Here is a 20,067-nt window from a genome sequence, read left to right on the forward strand (position 1 = left end):
CTAACCCTTAAGCCTAAAATAGCCTTTTTCCTCATGGGGACTGGCGAAATGTCCCCACTTGTCCTTGTCCAATGTTCCTTGTTTTACTATCCTTGTGAGGACTTAAAAAAATCGATATATAAATCTTAAGTTTATTGGTCACACAGTTCAGCAGATGGTATAGCGCAGCGAAACGCTTACAGTATGTTACTAGCTCCTAACAATGCAGTAAAAGGTCAAACAGGTACACAAATAACCAATACAAATAAAAAAGCTGAACGAACAACAGGAAATCAAGAAATGTCGAAACGAATCCAATTTTAACAACCCAAATAGCACTGCAACAGTGATCCAAATGCAGCCTACACGTATCTACACCGGATGAATTTACACTAGACATACGAGGAATGATAAGTACAGCAGTAGAAATATTAGCATGAGCTTTGTCGAGAACCCTGTATATAAATACATGTTTGGTTGGAGTGTATAAACAGTGTAACTAAAGTTCAATGTACCGTAGTAGAAATATTAAAATGAGCTTTGTCGAGAATCCAGTATATGAATACACAGTACAAAACCCCATAGCAAAATGGATACAATTGCAGGAAATATACCGTATATGTATGTAAATAGAAAAGGTGTGTACAGCAATAATTATATAGGATGAGCCATGACTAGAATACAGTATATAGATATGAAGTGGGTAAAACAGTACGTAAACATTATTAAAGTGACCAGTGTTCCATGACTATGTACTCTAAGGTGAAGGGTTGAGTATTGTGCGGTAGCTGGCTAATGACGGTGTCCGAGGTTTAGGGCAGGGTACTTGGGTGGATGCCGGCTAGTGGTGCCTCTTCATCAGTAAGACGGCCGGGAGATAGAAGCTGTTTATCAGTCTCTCGGTCCCAGCTTGGATGCACCTGTCTCCGCCTTCGAGATGGTGGGGGGGGGCAGGCCGGGGCTCGAACTGCTTTGCTTTATCTTGGCCAGGTCGCAATTGTAAATGAGAACATGTTCTCAACTTGCCTACCTGGTTAAATAAAGGTGAAATAAATGTATTAATTGGTCCCAACAAGGATAGTAAAACCAAACGCACACAGCCACACGCACACACACACAAAGAATTACTTTTTATTATTTTTATTAAGACGCGCACGCACACACACACACACACACACACACACACACACACACACACACACACACACACACACACACACACACACACACACACACACACACACACAGTATCTCTTTCTGTGTGTGTCTGTCTCTCTCGGTCACACACTCATACATTACGAAGACACCCATTTCAAGTATTTCAAGGAAAGAACATTGAGTCTTTCCTAAGTTTTGATAAGAGGCAACCGTCAGCTCTGCAGATGTGTTTTTTCCTTCTTTCCCCCAGGTGCAGAAAGTCAACACGTTGAAATCTATTCATACGCCGAAAGATTCATAAGAATGCTGTTGTTTACTTCATCTCTTTAAGTTACTGCAGTACTTGCACTAGGAGTTTCAGACCTTGTATCCACCCTATAGTTTAGGCATTCTATGTGAACACTAAAGATTTGCATGACATTTTCCATATTTCCTTCATCTGGTATGAAGAAAGCTATTCTCTCCGCAACCCGGCTTAGCTACATCAATCAATGCAAAGCCTAGTTTGTGTAATGGAGGCCATCTTATCTTATAACATCCATCCACCTTAGAATATTCCCCCCTGTTTGTTGTTGATCCGTTCTCTGTGTTTTTGTTTGCTGTGGAAACCATTGAGATTGTGTTCAGGACATTCTTAACAACACTGTATAACCCTACCTCTGCAGGTGTGCCGTCTTGGGGGCATCAAGCACTTGGTGGACCTTCTAGACCACAAAACCCTAGAGGTCCAGAGGAACGCCTGTGGTGCTCTGAGGAACCTGGTCTACGGGAAAGCCACGGACGACAACAAGGTCGCCGTGAGAAACGCAGGTGGCGTCCCCGCTTTGCTCAGGCTGCTGAGGAAGACGGTGGACGCTGAAGTGAGGGAGCTGGTCACGGGTAAGGGAGAGTGTGTGTGTTATGTGTGTGTGTGTGTGTGTGCGCTTGTATGTGCGTGGTGATTTCACACCGAGTATGTCTGTGTGCGTGCACGTGTGTATGAGCTCGCGTGCATGCATAGTGAATTTGCTCTGTGCGCACATGCGCTTGCATATGTGTGTGTGTGTCTCTCTGCCTCTCTGGGTGAGAAAGCTGTGTTCCTTTCAAATGGCCTCTTTAACTCTGAAGCCCCACGGACCGGGCCTTTCCACACCACAGCTCTGTGTGCTATTCTCTCGCTCTGCCATCTGGCGTATTTACAAAGGTCATATTTCCACAGTTCCATGTTGTTCCACTCATTCATTATTCAGTGACGTTTGCACGAATCAGATCCACGGAAGATCCACTCCAGGGTTTTTGTGGGACAGGAACATTACTACACAGCCTAAAGTAGAGCTGTTCAATTATTCACCTTCTCGCCTGCCTGCCTGCCCGTCCTCCTCTCCACCAGTCAATTGGCATGAGTCACTGGCTGTGTCCCGTATGGCACCCTATTCCCTATATAGTGTGCTACTGCTGACTGGCCCTGGTGAAAAGTAGTGCACTACGAAGGGAAAAGCCACTGTGCATGCTAGTCTGGTCTTGGCCAGTTCTCCGCTAGTCGCTGTCGTTCATCGCAGGGGGTCGGAGTCCCTCGCTAGCCTCCCCTGGGTCGTGTTCGGTAGACACTAAATGGGCGATGGCGCTCTAAAAACGGAGGAGGGTACTGCCTGAACTATCCAATGAGAACACTCGTTTTTCCGTTTGCCGTTTCAAAACGTCAGATTTTTGTTTTTTTTTATGCCTTGAACAAGGCCTTGGGGAGATCAGAGATTCAGTTGCTGCTAGTTGTGTGAACACAAACCGACCTTGCCGTTTTGAGCGGACACTCGTTCCCCAGTGCACACGGTGCAGTTTTCCCTGCGTGGCTGGAGCTCTGCGAACAGGGTATAAATCCAAGTTGTTTAGGATCAAGGAGGAGTATTACAGAAATAAGCAAGCCAAGATGTTTGGCTCCCAGGTGGCTGAATCAGCTGTTTGTGTACAGCTCAGCTCCTGCTCTACTCGGTCTCTGTCGTAGCTCAGGTTACAGTGTAATAGGTCCTTCAGGCTACCAATACACGGGGAGCGCCAGCAAAATGCAGCGTCCATTTGCTCCTTTCTGCAGCAATACATTGTGGAAGTGAAGTGGAGCTATGGCTTGAGTCTCGTGCAGTGTTCCCTCCAAAACAAAATCCCGCACTGAGCAAATTTGCTGTTTGCTGAGCGCAAAGTTGATCATTGTGAAAATTCTGTGCAACATCCGGCGCGCGTTGACTGTGAACACTGAGGCTGTACCCGCTTTAAGTTAGTTTTAACAGTGGTCAAGTAGGCTACTGTGGCTATTTGACCATAATGTAGGCCTACCAGAGTGGGCTACCATCAAAAACCATGGAGAAAATGCATCCTGTAACGTTTTAACATGGAAATAGCTGTTCTATGACTGAAAATGGTGTTGTGTTGTTTGATGCAAGAAACCACTTTACAAAATAAAATGCATTATTATTCCCATACCATTATTACAGAGAATCAGGCAAATGATGCTACCCTCTGCCTATTGGCTACTTAGTTTACTCAAGCCTGTCTCAAAATACAACACTGCCCCTTTAAGACATATAAAAAGCTATTTTCCTGACTGACTTTTCGAAGATGTCTAGAAATGTACACGTTTTATGCTGTAGGAAGCAATCCCTCCCCTATTGCTGACTACAAATGATCTGTAACTGAGCTAATAAATCACTAACTAGCAAAGGATATTAACAAATGTGCACATGTGGCTACATGCAGCTCTCGCTTTGATCTGAAAACAATCTACTCACATCACTCATGCTGTGTAGAGTAAGGCGTGTCAAAGCAATAGAATCCTACTCCGATGCATTCTGCCTACAACAAAATCTCCCGCATAGTTCGTTTTGTTTCGGTATGTTGCGTTGAAAGTGGCTAATGTTGCGTTGATTCAATCCCAATTCCCCACAGTGAAGGGAACCGTTGATAGTGTTAACTAAGGAGGAAAACTCTAGAAAGTTGCGTGAAGTTCAATCTCGTGCTTCTCTGTGCGGGCTGATATATCTTCTGTGTGGCTGTTCCAGGGAGGGAGCATTGGCCTCATGTGTCAATCAAGTTGGTGTTTGTTTTGTTCTTCTCCAAGGAAAGGAAGAGCCCGTTCTTCTTAGTCTCCTAAGCACTGATAGGGCGAATTACAGAACTAACCCATCAGAACCACATGCAGCCCATAACAGAATGGATTATGGGGGATGGAACCACTGGCATTTCAGTCACTTCTAGCCAGTCTTTTCCATTGTCATTCAAAAGAGAGGCCAGTTCGAGGCAGATGTGTGTCACACAAATCTTGGACTAAATTGCTTTGACCTGTCGTGAGCACTCTTTACGACTGCGTGTATTGTAAAACCTCGGCAGTATGGCTAATTGGCAGTTGAAGACCCAGAATGCTTAGCATTAGAGAAGGTCATCGATCACAGCGTCACCTCTGGATAATCACAACCAATCAGTATAATCCACAGGAGGAGTTTTCAGTTCTCTTTCTACTGGCCAAAGCCAATGGGCTAATTGGAACCGACAAGACTTACTCTCCAATTACCCTCCAACATATTTCTTCCCTTGAAAGCACGGTTGGCGGTGTAATTTAACCTTGTTTTTTAAGCGACATGTCCTGTATGTCTGTGTCAAAAAGTACTACACTGTGTAGGGAATCAAATCAAATTAATTTGTCACATGCGCCGAATACAACAGGTGTAGACCTTACAGTGAAATGGTTACTTACAAGCCCTTAACCAACAATGTCGTTTTAAGAAAAATAAGTGTTAAGTAAAAAATAGATAAGTAAAAAATTCAAATGTAATAATTAAAGTGCAGCAGTAAAATAACTGTAGCGAGGCTATATACAGGGGGTACCGGTACAGAGTCAATGTGTGGGGGCACAGGTTAGTCGAGGTAATAGAGGTAATTGAGGGATGACGTCATCGATGCACTTACTGATGAAGCCAGTGACTGATGTGGTGTACTCCTCAATGCCATCGGAAGAATCCCAGAACATGTGCTATTAAAACACTCCTGTAGCTTAGCATCTGCATCATCTGACCACTTATTTATTGACCGAGTCACTGGTGTTTCCTGCTTTAGTTTTTGCTTGTAAACAGGAATCAGGAGGATATAATTATGGTCAGATTTGCCAAGTAGAGGGCGAGGGAGCACTCTGTTTGAGGAGTTAAGGTGGCCTAGAGTTTTTTTCCCCCCCTGGTTGCACATTTAACATACTAGTAGAAATTTGGTAAAATGGATTTAATTTTCCCTGCATTAAATTCCCCGGCCACTAGGAGCGCCGCCTCTAGATGAGCGTTTTCCTGTTTGCTTATGGCGGTATATACAGCTCATTTAGTACGGTCTTAGTGCCAGCATCGGTTTGTGGTGGTAAATAGACAGCTACGAAGAATATAGATGTAAACTCTCTTTGTAAATAGTGTGGTCTACAGCTTATCATGAGATAAGCTTATCATCACCTCAGGCTGAGCAAAACCTCAAGACTTCCTTACTATTAGATTTTGTGGACCAGCTGGTGTTTACAAATATACACAGACCGCCACACCTTGTCTTACTGGAGGCGGCTGTTCTATCTTACCGATGCAGCGTGAACCCCACCAGCTGTATGTTATTCATGTCGTCGTTCAGCCACGACTCGGTGAAACATAAGATATTACAGTTTTTAATGTCCGTTGGTACGATATATACGTGATCGTAGTTCGTCTATTTGATGGTAAAGGCAGATTACCCAATCGCCGTCGGATCCTTACAAGGCACCCCGAACTACGTCCCCGATATCTCCGTCTCTTTCTCCGGCAAGTTACCGGGATGAGGGCCTTGTCGGGTGTCTGAAGTAAATCCTCCGCGTCCGACTCGTTAAAGAAAAAATCTTCTTCCGGTACGGGGTGAGTAATCGCGGTCCTGATATCTGGAAGCTCTTTTCGGTCATAAGAAACGGTGGCAGAAACATTATGTACAAAATAAGTCAGAAACAACACGAAAAAACACACACAGTAGCACAATTGGTTAGGAGACGGCAGCCGCCTTGTCCAGTGCCATTTTGGGATGCAGATGTTGTTTGAGACGGTTATGGGGTACTCAGTGTGCCCATCTCTGAGCAGGAAATGTTTGTTCCCCTGTCTGTCAGTGGCACCTTATTCTGTTATTATTCCAGCGGATCATCAGCCATGCTCCATGTGAGCTACTAATGGAGCCGCCGCCTCTCTTCTCTAATCAGGTCAGGGGTTCATGTTGTGGGGGACATGTCAAGCCGTCTAGGCCTGGTCCCTGGCTCCCACAGCAGCTGTTGTGGTTATGGCCTGTCCTCACAAGGCTTCTGAGATCAAAGTGCCTGGCCTCCCCTGGCTGTTGTCACCCCAGTGGCAGTACAGGTGTCACCTGGCGCCTACAGTGGGAGCAGCATCTGTACACACGCTTGCCGACCTTGCAGCTCCGAGCAGCACACAGGGGCCCTGCCCTACAAAGCACTGTCTGTCCGCATGTGACCCGCTGTCACAACTACAACCACCGACCAACCAGGGCAGGACCAACCGACACAACCAGGGAAGGAACAAAATCACATTAGTTTGTGTGTGTGTGTGGGGGGGGGATCATTGCTCCTGTGTCCCTATGTAGCTTTCCTTTAATAGAAGTGTCTATGTTTAGATGGCAAAGCAGGTACAGGGCTAACCTTGGGCCTTGTGTTGAGTGTTTTTCGAGACAGCTGTAGGGAAATCAGTTCGACGGCGCTCGTCTCTAATCAGCGTTCCTTTGAAATTGAACAGAGCTCATCAAGCGAGACACACTGGAGCTGCTGCAAAGCCTCCATTTCCTCAGATGTAGGGCAGAGTACAGATTGTCATCTTGCTCACCCTGCAGCCACTCTGGAAATGTTTTGAGACTTCAGGCACACAGTTATACTGTAGTCAGCCACACCCTACAGACTGGGGGAAAACAAAACGATTTTCTACTAACCGCTAGTCTACACACAGCTCTCCGCTCTGCCCCCCACTGGCCCAGGGTCGAATAACAGTGTCAAAGCTCGTCTTGATTTTTTAATAATGCATGTTGGAGCGAGCCTTCGGCTTTGAGCGGACACAAGACTGTCCAGGGCTGCGTTGGCAGTGGCACCCTATTTCATATGGCCTCTGGTCAAAGTAGTGCACTACATAGGGAATAGGGTGTTATTTGGGTCTAGAATCGCAATGGATCTACATGCTTATCACAGCTCTATAGCAAAGAGCATGTAAACTCTCAGAGCCAACTGATGCCTGGCCTATGCCCATTCATCTACCCAATCAGAGCCTGTTCATACCTGACCACACCCTTACTCTGGCCAATCAGAAGCGGCTAAACACCTGACCCACACTAGCTCAGGGTACTGTAAGGGCTATCCTGGCTTCAACACCTAATTCATGCAGACTGTAAGTGAATAACAAGCTCAGTGGAGATTTCATTATGGGGCGGAATGGAGCCCTATAGCCGGGTCACTGCTTTCCAAGCTATGAGAGAGAGCCACACACACTACCCTCCCCATCGCTCTCTCTCTCTTACACACACACACACACACATTCCCTAACTTTAGAAATCTAGGCCACAGTCAAATGATTTTGTCTTTCGAGGATTGATTCGAAGACAGATGAATGGCCCCCGTGTCACAGCGTATTTCCTCTCCAGCTCGGGCATTCGTTTACATTGGGGCTAGTGTTCCCGCACCACACACACACCAACAAACACACACACACACAGTAGTGTGTACAGGACTGAGCCAAGATCTGAGAGATCAAGCCTCATTCACACAGGCTGTTCCCTCTGACTGTCAGAATGTGACACATGGGTGTTTACCCCTGTCAGTCACACCTCACCGGGCTCAGCTGCCCCATTTTATCCCAAGTCCAAAAAAGACTGCGGCAGCTTCCACAGGGCCAGTTTAGAAGCTGGCCCGGTTAGCGGCTTCTTCAAATAGAGCTTCGGGGCCGACGAGGAGGAACTAGGGGGCTGATGGCTACTGGGACAGACCTGGGACATTTCAGTTTGCCTGAAGTGCTAGACCAGCGCTGCGGGTGTGTTTGTGTCATCTCTACATTACGAGGCCCTCTGTCTGAGGGAATTCACTAAACAGCCATCGGAGAAAGACAAACTAGGCTATAGGCTGTAACAGGCTATAGACTAAGCTAGTAGAGGAAGGCGGTCAATCACCGCGGGGAGCTTTTATTGAAATGAATCCCAGGGCCTGAGCATACACGTTATAGCAGAGGTGATGTTATAGCGTCGGTATGCAGCCCAACATGGTCCTGGCAGGAGCAGATAAGAGGCTTCATCGGCTGAGTGTTAACCGTGGAGAGAGATGCTTTCATGGGTAAACAGGGTAGCTCAAAGATAGGGACGGAAGAGACGCTATTTGGGCCACAGACAGATCTGTCTCTATAATGCCTTGCTGGCATCCTCTTTATACTGTGCCCTTGGGCTGTGGTAATGGGCACGATGATCTCCACTGGTTTCATTGGAGAGAAGATAAGACAGACCAGTGTCTAGGAAACAGAGGGTACACACACTGTGGTGGAAATGCGAGAGCTCAAGGAAACCACGAGGATTACTTGTACACACACATACCCACACACACACACACACACACACACACACACACACACACACACACACACACACACACACACACACACACATACCCACACACACACACACACACACACATACCCACACACACACACACACACACACACATACCCACACACACACACACACACACACACATACCCACACACACACACACACACATACCCACACACACACACACACACACATACACACACATACCCACACACACACACACACATACACACACACACACACACACACACACACACACACACATACCCACACACACACACACACACACACATACCCACACACACACACACACACACACATACCCACACACACACACACACACACACATACCCACACACACACACACACACACACACACACACACACACACACACACACACACACACACACACACACACACACACACACACACACACACATACCCACACACACACACACACACACACACATACCCACACACACACACATACACACACACAAGCACACACACCAGTGTTTCCCCTATATTAATTTAGCAGAGGCGGGCCGCCACTTCTAAACCGTTGCCGCCACTCCAAAAGATAGTTTTCAGTGTAAACTTAAACGACTAAAACCAGAGATAAAGCATGTCGAAAATATAATGGAGCTATATATTGTTAAAGAAGATCATCTTTGAGCGCTAACAATCGGCAATAATAAAAACTAGACGGTCAGCGAGAATCTACAATTCCCCAAAATGTCATGGCACGGGGCCCCAACTGATTTTGCTGTAATGTTTGAGTCACTCAGATAGCATAAGGACACGGGATAAGCCATGGCAAAATGTGTAGAATTTCATGCTCGCCTATCCTTACACACAACCAAAGAGATCCTCCAGTCAGCGGGGTGTAGATCATTCTCTTTTGCTCTGCCCGCAGCAGGAGATAGCAGCTATAGCTGCATCCCAAATGGCACCCTATTCCCTATATAGTGCACTACTTTTGTCCAGGGCCCATAGGGTTTCCCATAGGGATCTGGTCAGTGGTAGTGCACCACATAGGGAATAAGGTGCCGTAGGGCTCTGTTGAAAAGTATCGCATCACATAGGGAACAGGGTCCCATTTGGGACATATCCTAGATAGGAGCTGAGCTGCAGCCCTGTCCAAGGTTAGTGACGCCCTGCAGAAATCAGCCTGCGTTTTCTGCTGCCAGTCACAGCCATCTGATATAAAGAACCCGCTCCACACTGAAGCATCAAATACTGTATACCAGAAGTGTCACTGGTTAGCATACACGCATTTCAAAGGAATGAAATGATGACGCGATATGGGGAAGACGCGCTCCGTTATTCATACGATCCGTTTTAAACCGCAGAGCCGGTGCCATACGCTGTGTTGTGTTCGTTTCCAGTGAAGAGTCTTCCTCGGTTGCCTGGAGGACACGTAACGATTCTCAGGTTCTATTTGATCCAGATGCCCGACGACTCACAGCTGGAGGATGGGTTTCATTTGTGATGAGGGCTATTATTTTTCCTTTGGTCCTCTCTTCTCTTTGTGTGTGTGTGTGTGTGTGTGTGTGTGTGTGTGTGTGTGTGTGTGTGTGTGTGTGTGTGTGTGTGTGTGTGTGTGTGTGTGTGTGTGTGTGTGTGTGTGTGTGTGTGTGTGTGTGTGTGTGCGTGCGTGCGTGGTGTGTGTGCGTGCTGAGCTATTAAAAAAAAAAGCCCTGGTCCTCGGCAGCTCCGTGGGGCTTGCCTAACTACACATGACAGCTGACACAACCAGGAGTTTGTGGCCCTGTCTCATGTCCCTCCCCCCCCCACGTTCCTCCGTCGTCTCTGCAGGGGTGCTGTGGAACCTCTCCTCCTGTGACTCCGTCAAGATGACAATCATTCGGGATGCCTTAACTACTCTGACCAACACTGTGATCATACCCCATTCCGGGTGGAGCAGCTCGACATTCGACGAGGACCACAAACTCAAATTCCACTCGTCTCTGGTCCTGAGGAACACCAGTGGCTGTATGAGGTAACAGACATGTTGTGTATGATGATACCACCCCCTTCTGGATGTTTCAAGCTCCTGCAGCCAGGTTCATATTTGAACATAGCCTTCCAGCTGTCCTGTAAATAATATTACAAACACCAGTCATGACTAGGGAATGAGACGAACCTGCCCATGGGGACTTACAAATAATGCACTGTGGGTTTACGGATACGATAATGTCCCACTGGGCACCGACGTCAGTTCAACGTCTAGATTTGGTTTACGTTTGTTTGAGTTGTCACTTAACGTGACGTCAACCAAAAATGTCACCCTGTCATTGGATTTGGGTTAAATGAGTCGGTCTGTTGTGGTGACACAGTCAGACGGTGGAGAGGGTAAAAAAAACTCCCCAGCCGTAGGGAAGGGTATTCTGGCTCTCCCGCCACCCTCCCAGGGCACTTCCTTTTGAAGGCAGTGTATGCGTCCCAAATGGCAACCTATTCCCTATTTCGTAAACTACCCTATGGGCCCTAGTCGAAATTCCTGCACGAAATAGGGTAGAGGTTGCCGTTAGGGACGGATGCCAGTCACTGAATGTGGAGTTTGTTCTCTAATTGGTGACGGCAAATGGAGCTGTGCCTCTGAGCGCGCTCAGTTAGGCTCTCATTTCCCCCTCCAAAGCACTCATAACGGCATCACCCAGGCCGACCAGAGAGCCTCATCCATTATGGATGGGACGGCGCACGTAAAACCCCCGCAACACACATCAGAGTCGCGCTAGGGGAACAAACACACACGGTTTGTCTATGTCCCAAATACTACCCTATTCCCTTTATGGTGCACTACCTTAAACCGAGCCTTATGGGCCCTGGTTGAAAGTAGTGCACTGAATAGGGTAGCATTTGGGACAAACCCTTTTTTTTCCCCCTTTTTTTTTTTAAGTGGCTGTTTGGTTATGTCGCTGGGCCGTCTTTGTGTGTGATTGTGTGTGTGCTGTAGGGGCCGATATCCTGACTGGTGTGTGTGTGTGTTGTTGTTAAAGGAACCTGAGTTCGGCGGGGGAGGAGGCTAGAAAACAGATGCGTTCCTGTGAGGGACTGGTGGACTCTTTACTCTACGTCATCAAGGCCTGTGTCAACACCTCGGACTTCGACAGCAAGGTCTGCCGCACACACAGACACACACCTACATGCACGCACACACACACGCGCGCGAACACACACAGTGTCGACTAGAAAATATGTTGTCACACGATGGCAGGAGAAATTCTACCCTACCAGTTTTGAGTTGAATAGATCATTTCTCGCTCACATTGACTTGCACAGCTCAGTTACTTGACTGGGAAGGCCTTCTATCAGCCCATAGGTCTACAATGTTAATAGCGTCCACTTAAAAGTTTATGGACTTTATCACTGGTCCCTTAGCCAGCTGTTCCGGTTGAGTATCTCCCCTATAAATTTGGCCTGTCCTATATAGTGCACTACTTTTGACCAGTGCGTTTATGGGCCCGGGTCAAGAAAAGTGCACTGTAAAGGGAATAGGGTGCTATTTGGGATACATCCTGTATTTATTGCTATGCTCATATCCCAGTAGTGGGCATCAAACAGTACGGAATTAGACCCATTTGTTAAATCCAGATCTCTGTTTCTAAGTGGAGACATTTTATTCTGTTCTAACACCATGGGTCCCATACCTAATTCATTACTACTGCTACAGCAGGCCTGCGATGTCTCCACACCAACACACAGAGGCTGTCTAGCTTATTGAGCGCTCTTTCACTGGAACTGACCTCTTAGGATGTATAGTGTACTTATTGAGATCTCACCTCTCGCTCTCTCTCTCTCTCTCTCTCTTTCACCAACCATCTCTCTCTCTCTTTCACCAACGATCTCTCTCTCTCTCTCTTTCACCAACCCTCTATCTCTCTCTCTCTTTCACCAACCCTCTATCTCTCTCTCTCTTTCACCAACCCTCTATCTCTCTCTCTCTTTCACCAACCCTCTATCTCTCTCTCTCTCTCCCCAACCCTCTATCGCTCTCGCTCTCTCTCTCAGACCTATAGAAACATATCAAACCTATAGAAACATATCAGACCTATAGAAACATATCAGACCTATAGAAACATATCAGACCTATAGAAACATATCAAACCTGTAGAAACATATCAGACCTATAGAAACATATCAGACCTATAGAAACATATCAAACCTATAGAAACATATCAGACCTATAGAAACATATCAAACCTATAGAAACATATCAGACCTATAGAAACATATCAGACCTATAGAAACATATCAGACCTATAGAAACATATCAAACCTATAGAAACATATCAGACCTATAGAAACATATCAAACCTATAGAAACATATCAAACCTATAGAAACATATCAAACCTATAGAAACATATCAGACCTATAGAAACATATCAGACCTATAGAAACATATCAGACCTATAGAAACATATCAGACCTATAGAAACATATCAGACCTATAGAAACATATCAAACCTATAGAAACATATCAAACCTATAGAAACATATCAGACCTATAGAAACATATCAGACCTATAGAAACATATCAGACCTATAGAAACATATCAGACCTATAGAAACATATCAGACCTATAGAAACATATCAGACCTATAGAAACATATCAGACCTATAGAAACATATCAAACCTATAGAAACATATCAAACCTATAGAAACATATCAGACCTATAGAAACATATCAGACCTATAGAAACATATCAGACCTATAGAAACATATCAGACCTATAGAAACATATCAGACCTATAGAAACATATCAGACCTATAGAAACATATCAAACCTATAGAAACATATCAGACCTATAGAAACATATCAGACCTATAGAAACATATCAAACCTATAGAAACATATCAAACCTGTAGAAACATATTAAACCAATGAAGATGTCAATAAATCAAGTAAATGACCCTCCTCCCTTCATCTCTCGCTCTCTAGATTGTGGAGAACTGTATTTGCACTCTGAGGAACCTGTCGTATCGCCTGGAGCTGGAGATGCCACCGTCGAGGCTGCAGGGAGCCCAGGAGCTGGACGGCCTGCTGGGAAGTGAGTCTCCCAGTAATGATGTGGACTCCAGCTGCTGGGGCCGGAAGAGGAAGAAGAAGAAGGGTTCCCAGGAAGAGCAGGTGAGCTCCAGAATAACAACTTGGGTTGCATCTCAAATGGCACCCCTATTCCCTATGTAGTGCACCTTCTTGTAGTGCACCCTACGTCGTCCACCCTATGGGTCCTGGTCAAAAGTAGTGCACTATAAAGGGAATAGGGTGCCATTTGGGGACGAAACTTCAGTCTGAGGGTGGAAATATCACTTCCTAGGTGTTCAAAGTGAATGTTCACTCCAGCTGAGCTCCGGGATAACAACTCATCACTGAGTGGGGGAATTATAACACGACACTTCCCTAGGCCTTAAGTGATTGTTCACTCCAAATGTTTGTCAAACGTTTCTTTAAGATCTCAACAGTGGTCTAGTAGCAAGAGCCCAAGTCCCACTACATCTGTTTTGTCTGACATGACGCAATTAGATGATGGTGCCTGCCTGTCTTTTCAAATCATTTGGGATCGAGGCGCTGTATAGCTGGATCTACGCAACAGATGGCATGATGGGACGTGGACTCATTTCTCCCTTCTGAGAAATGGAAAACATTTGCCAACTTTGATTTTGGAGTGAACTATTACTTTGATTTGATTTGGATCTCTTTTAGTCCTCATTTAAGTCCTTAAACATTAAAATACAATGTATAATACAATCACATTTTCACATATAACACACTGTTACAAACAGACATAACACACTGTTACAAACAGACATAACACACTGTTACAAACAGACATAACACACTGTTACAAACAGACATAACACACTGTTACAAAACAGACATAACACACTGTTACAAACAGACATAACACACTGTTACAAAACAGACATAACACACTGTTACAAAACAGACATAACACACTGTTACAAAACAGGCATAACACACTTACAAACAGACATAACACACTGTTACAAACAGACATAACACACTGACATGTTGACTTTAACTCTTCTAGGAGCGCTCTAGAGAAGACCATGGCCCGTATTCACAAAGCGTCTTAGAGTAGGAGGGCTGATCTAGGATCAGGTCCCGCCTGTCCATATAATCATCTTCGTTATGATCTAAAAGGCTAAACTGATCCTAAATCAGCACTCCTACTCTGGGACACTTGATACATATATAGTCAAAATTGTATTATGAACTGGGTGGTTTGAGCCCTGAATGCTGATTGGCTGAAAGCCGTGGTGTATATACAGTGTACCATGGGTATGACAAAACATTTATTTTTACTGTTCTAATTACGTTGGTAACCAGTTTATAATAGCAATAAGGCACCTCAGGGGTTTGTGGTATATGGCCAATATACCACGGCTAATGGCTGTATCCAGGCACTCCGCGGTGCATTGTGCATACGAACACCCTTTAGACGTGGTATATTGGCCATAAACCATGAGGAATATGGCCAATACTCCTCGAACATTATTCCTTAATTAGAACCTCTAATCATGACCAGGTGCTTGTAATGTGTTCTCAGTGGGATGGAGTGGGCCCCATCCCTGGCTTCTCCAAGTCCCCCAAGGGGGCGGAGATGTTGTGGCACCCAGCCGTGGTGAAGCCCTACCTGACCCTGCTGGCCGAGAGCTCCAACCCTGCCACGCTGGAGGGCTCGGCGGGCTCCCTACAGAACCTGTCTGCTGGGAACTGGAAGGTATGGAGAACACTACGGAGTACACACTACACAGCACCCAGGACAGGAGATGACGAGAACACTAGTCTACTGTGTGTTATTTTCCCCTGTGTACAATGAATAGTCTATTAGCTATGTAAAGTGAATACATTTTTAAAGGGGAACTCTCCTCAGTGAAACAAATGTCAATAGTCACTTTTAGTGCTTTCTCCTAAACCCCCTAGTTGCTAATTTTAGCTTCTGGGACGAGGAAGGACGCTAGCTCTAGGACATTTATCACAGGGGCTATGACATCATTGTTGTCTGGTTTTCTGAAGAAAAAAAATGTCTTTACTACTATGGCTGTACTACATATTTCACTGCGCCTATCCGGTGTATGTGACAATTAAACATATATATATATATAAGTGTACACTCGTAAGTTGATAGAGTTGAAACGGCCTCTCTGTGTCGTCTCTGCGTTTGTACTAGTTTACGGCGTACGTCCGTGCGGCGGTGCGTAAGGAGAAGGGTCTGCCCATCCTGGTGGAGCTGCTGAGGATGGACAACGACAGGGTGGTCTGCTCTGTGGCCACCGCCCTGAGGAACATGGCCCTGGACGTCAGGAACAAGGAGCTCATAGGTGAGGACCAAACACTGGCTCCATTACAGATCCCTTACAGATCTCACAACACCTGGCTAGGTGTTTAACATATCTGATGGATAGGTGTTTAACGTATCAGATGGATAGGTGTTTACCGTATCAGATGGATAGGTGTTTAACATATCTGATGGATAGGTGTTTAACGTATCAGATGGATAGGTGTTTAACGTATCAGATGGATAGGTGTTTAACGTATCAGATGGATAGGTGTTTAACATATCTGATGGATAGGTGTTTACCGTATCAGATGGATAGGTGTTTAACGTATCAGATGGATAGGTGTTTAACGTATCAGATGGATAGGTGTTTACCGTATCAGATGGATAGGTGTTTACCGTATCAGATGGATAGGTGTTTACCGTATCAGATGGATAGGTGTTTACCGTATCAGATGGATAGGTGTTTAACGTATCAGATGGATAGGTGTTTAACGTATCAGATGGATAGGTGTTTACCGTATCAGATGGATAGGTGTTTACCGTATCAGATGGATAGATGTTTAACGTATCAGATGGATAGGTGTTTAACGTATCAGATGGATAGGTGTTTACCGTATCAGATGGATAGGTGTTTACCGTATCAGATGGATAGGTGTTTACCGTATCAGATGGATAGGTGTTTACCGTATCTGATGGATAGGTGTTTACCGTATCAGATGGATAGGTGTTTACCGTATCTGATGGATAGGTGTTTACCGTATCAGATGGATAGGTGTTTAACGTATCAGATGGATAGGTGTTTACCGTATCAGATGGATAGGTGTTTACCGTATCAGATGGATAGGTGTTTACCGTATCAGATGGATAGGTGTTTAACGTATCAGATGGATAGGTGTTTAACGTATCAGATGGATAGGTGTTTAACGTATCTGATGGATAGGTGTTTACCGTATCAGATGGATAGGTGTTTACCGTATCAGATGGATAGGTGTTTACCGTATCAGATGGATAGGTGTTTAACGTATCAGATGGATAGGTGTTTAACGTATCAGATGGATAGGTGTTTAACGTATCAGATGGATAGGTGTTTAACGTATCAGATGGATAGGTGTTTAACGTATCTGATGGATAGGTGTTTACCGTATCAGATGGATAGGTGTTTAACGTATCAGATGGATAGGTGTTTACCGTATCAGATGGATAGGTGTTTAACGTATCAGATGGATAGGTGTTTACCGTATCAGATGGATAGGTGTTTAACGTATCTGACTATGCTTACTACAGTACATGTTTAGATAGCTGGTCACTAAAGTAACTTACCAATCTAAAATAAGTTAGCTGACATGGGCTAATTGATGGACTGCTGATGCACAACCACATTTTGAAATTGCACCTTGTGTATTCTATTATTCTTACTCTCAACAGTAAGTTGAGACCCCGAACGAGTTGGATGAAATTGGGGATCCGCATGTGGCCGGTGGGCCGCCAGTTGCCCATCCCTGGTCTATGTCATGGAAATAGCATTCTTAATATTTTGTACACTCAGTGTATTTTAAAAAAATGTAAAAAAGGGAAGAGATGAGATGGAAAATAGGTTTCAGATGAAGTAGAACCAGAAGGGCTATGTTCACGTTTAGTAATCTAACTGCTGATTATATGCCCAGATTGCTACCCTTCATCCCAATTCTACTTGTTTTTTGTGAAATCGCCCATTTTCAGGGAAACCAGGTTTTTATGGGATAGCTAAGTGGAAATAATAAGGAGTTAGTGTTCCAGCAAGGCAGAGGCAGAGCTTGCAGCCTGGGAGATGGGGGAGAGTGGCTGTGTGGAGTACGGCTGTGTGGAGAGGTACTCTGGAGGGGCTGATCTTCTGAGGGAGACTCAGGGGGAAAATCAAGTGGTTTTAACCCAGGGTCTGGGGGGCACTAATGCTATGTCCTATAGGAAAGGCACATGGTAGGCTGTGGCAGCACAACTCAAGCTGAACAAATATAGTATCAGCAAAGTACAAAAGTACACTGTGTACTCTAGGTCTCCTGCCCTAGAGGAAGGCATCTGCTGTACAAATACATTACCTAAGACACGCTATATCAAAAATGCAATGAATGTCTCTTTATTTCCGTTTTGTCTCTCTCTCTCCCTGTTGCGTTCCAGTTTTATTTAAAGGTGTAGCTAGTTCATTTATTTGCTGTTAAAAAGTCAAATAGAACAAAATGTCTGTGGAGGTAAGGATGAGGAAGCCAGAATGGGTTTATAAAGAAGCCTTGCCATAATCTCGATTATAAATTCGTAACAGAAATTATAAGTAAAATATTAATACTTGCTCCTTCCCTCCTTTCCTCCCTCCACCCTCCTCCCATCCATCCCTCCCTCCCTCCCTCCCTCCCAGGGAAGTATGCGATGAGGGACCTGGTGAATCGTCTCCCTGGGGGGAACACCACCCTGCTCTCTGACGAGACGGTGGCGGCCATCTGCTGCACCCTGCACGAGGTCACCAGCAAGAACATGGAGAACGCCAAGGCACTGGCCGACACGGGCGGCATCGAGAAGCTGGTCAACATCACCAAGGGCAGGGGAGAGAGGTGAGAGAGAGGCTTCAGCTGCTGCTCAGGCAGAGGCTTGCGTCACAAATGGCACCCTATTCCCGTTATAGTGCACTACTTTTCAGTCTACTGCTACTCCTTTAGTTGTTTACTATATAGGGGATAGGGGTGCCATTTGGGATGCACACAGAGAGCACGAGGAATTCCTTCCACACAGAAGCTTGCTCTAGGCTCATGCGCTGAGGTTACACCCCGGAATGGAGTGAGAGCAATTTCAAACAGTTGAGAGTCGACTCATTATTTAACCACAGAAACATGCCGTGCCATGTATTTGCCGTATATTCCTAAGAGGCCTCATTTCTAACTTCTCAGTGGTAATGTGTGGTGACATGCATCTCTCTGTCCTCAAAGGTACTCTATGAAGGTGGTGAAAGCTGCCGCTCAGGTCCTCAACACACTGTGGCAGTACAAAGACCTGAGGACTATCTATAAGAAGGTAAGGGAAGGACCAGTGTTGGGATGAGGAGGCTAAATACAGTAGGGCTACGTCCCAATTACCTCTCCTTCCTGCCAAAGTGTGCACTTGTTCACTTCCCTTCATTGAAAGGAAATGGCTGGTGTATGAGATATGGCGGAAACTCCCACAAGCCGGTGTCCCGCCGCCACTCCAATGCTTCTAGATTTGTGGGAAGTGGTGTACAAGTGTACAATTCAGGAGAAAGGAGATATTATTGGGACGCATCCGAGGTTTTTGTGGCTCAAACTAACCACTGTCTCCTTTCTCTGCTGGCCTATAGGACGGATGGAGCCAAAACCACTTCATCACACCAGTATCCACTCTAGAGCGCGACAGGTTCAAGTCTCAGCCCACCCTCCCCACCAGCACCATACAGATGTCACCGGTCAACCAGTCAGGTCAGCCCAGCCACATAAACAATAATTCACCTAGTTTACGTCCCAAATGGCACCCTATTCCCCCCTTTTTTTTTATCCTGGTCCTGGGGACCTAAAAGGGTACACATTTTTGTTTTTGCCCTAGCACTACACACACCCCTCAAAGGTTTGATGATTAGTGGAATCCGGTGTGTACTGCTAGGTTAAAAACTAAAATGTGGACCCCTTTGGGTCCCCAGGGCCAGGATTAAGAAACACTGTCTTAGTGCACTATTTTTCACCAGGGCCCACAGGGTTCTGGTCAACATGAATGCACTAGATAGGAAATGTGGAGCCATTTGGGACGTTACCCTAGATAAGGACAGAAAGACGGTTCAATTCAAAGTTTCATCCTTCTTACCTCCGTGCTCTGTTGTCCACAGCTGGTAGTGCCACCTCCTCTCCTGCAATACTGGGAATCGAAGAACACCGTTCTGATTATCAGAGGGCACCGTCAACTATGCAATTTTATAATAACCAAGGGGACAACAATGTACATAAATATCAGTATACAGGTAAGCGATGTGCATACG

At 45.5% G+C, this 20,067-nt stretch overlaps 1 protein-coding gene across 13 annotated transcripts in view; it reads left to right on the forward strand.

Moving 5' to 3' along the window:
* The window catches only part of LOC106581813 (plakophilin-4), a 116,423-nt gene that overhangs the window by 93,682 nt on the left and 2,674 nt on the right, over nt 1-20,067 (forward strand). For 10 of the 13 annotated variants that reach the window (XM_045704450.1, XM_045704451.1, XM_045704446.1 and 7 more), the window contains 10 exons: nt 1,803-2,016; nt 10,559-10,742; nt 11,743-11,860; nt 13,691-13,879; nt 15,303-15,497; nt 15,948-16,098; nt 18,448-18,640; nt 19,013-19,097; nt 19,399-19,516; nt 19,918-20,049. In XM_045704450.1, the coding sequence (XP_045560406.1) occupies nt 1,803-2,016; nt 10,559-10,742; nt 11,743-11,860; nt 13,691-13,879; nt 15,303-15,497; nt 15,948-16,098; nt 18,448-18,640; nt 19,013-19,097; nt 19,399-19,516; nt 19,918-20,049 (1,579 nt within the window). The remainder of the gene's footprint in view (nt 1-1,802; nt 2,017-10,558; nt 10,743-11,742; nt 11,861-13,690; nt 13,880-15,302; nt 15,498-15,947; nt 16,099-18,447; nt 18,641-19,012; nt 19,098-19,398; nt 19,517-19,917; nt 20,050-20,067) is intronic. The other 3 variants (XM_045704448.1, XM_014164174.2, XM_014164175.2) reach the window with 1 other exon arrangement.

Source organism: Salmo salar, chromosome ssa21 (genome assembly GCF_905237065.1).
Source record: "Salmo salar chromosome ssa21, Ssal_v3.1, whole genome shotgun sequence".
NCBI classification, from domain to species: Eukaryota; Metazoa; Chordata; class Actinopteri; order Salmoniformes; family Salmonidae; genus Salmo; species Salmo salar.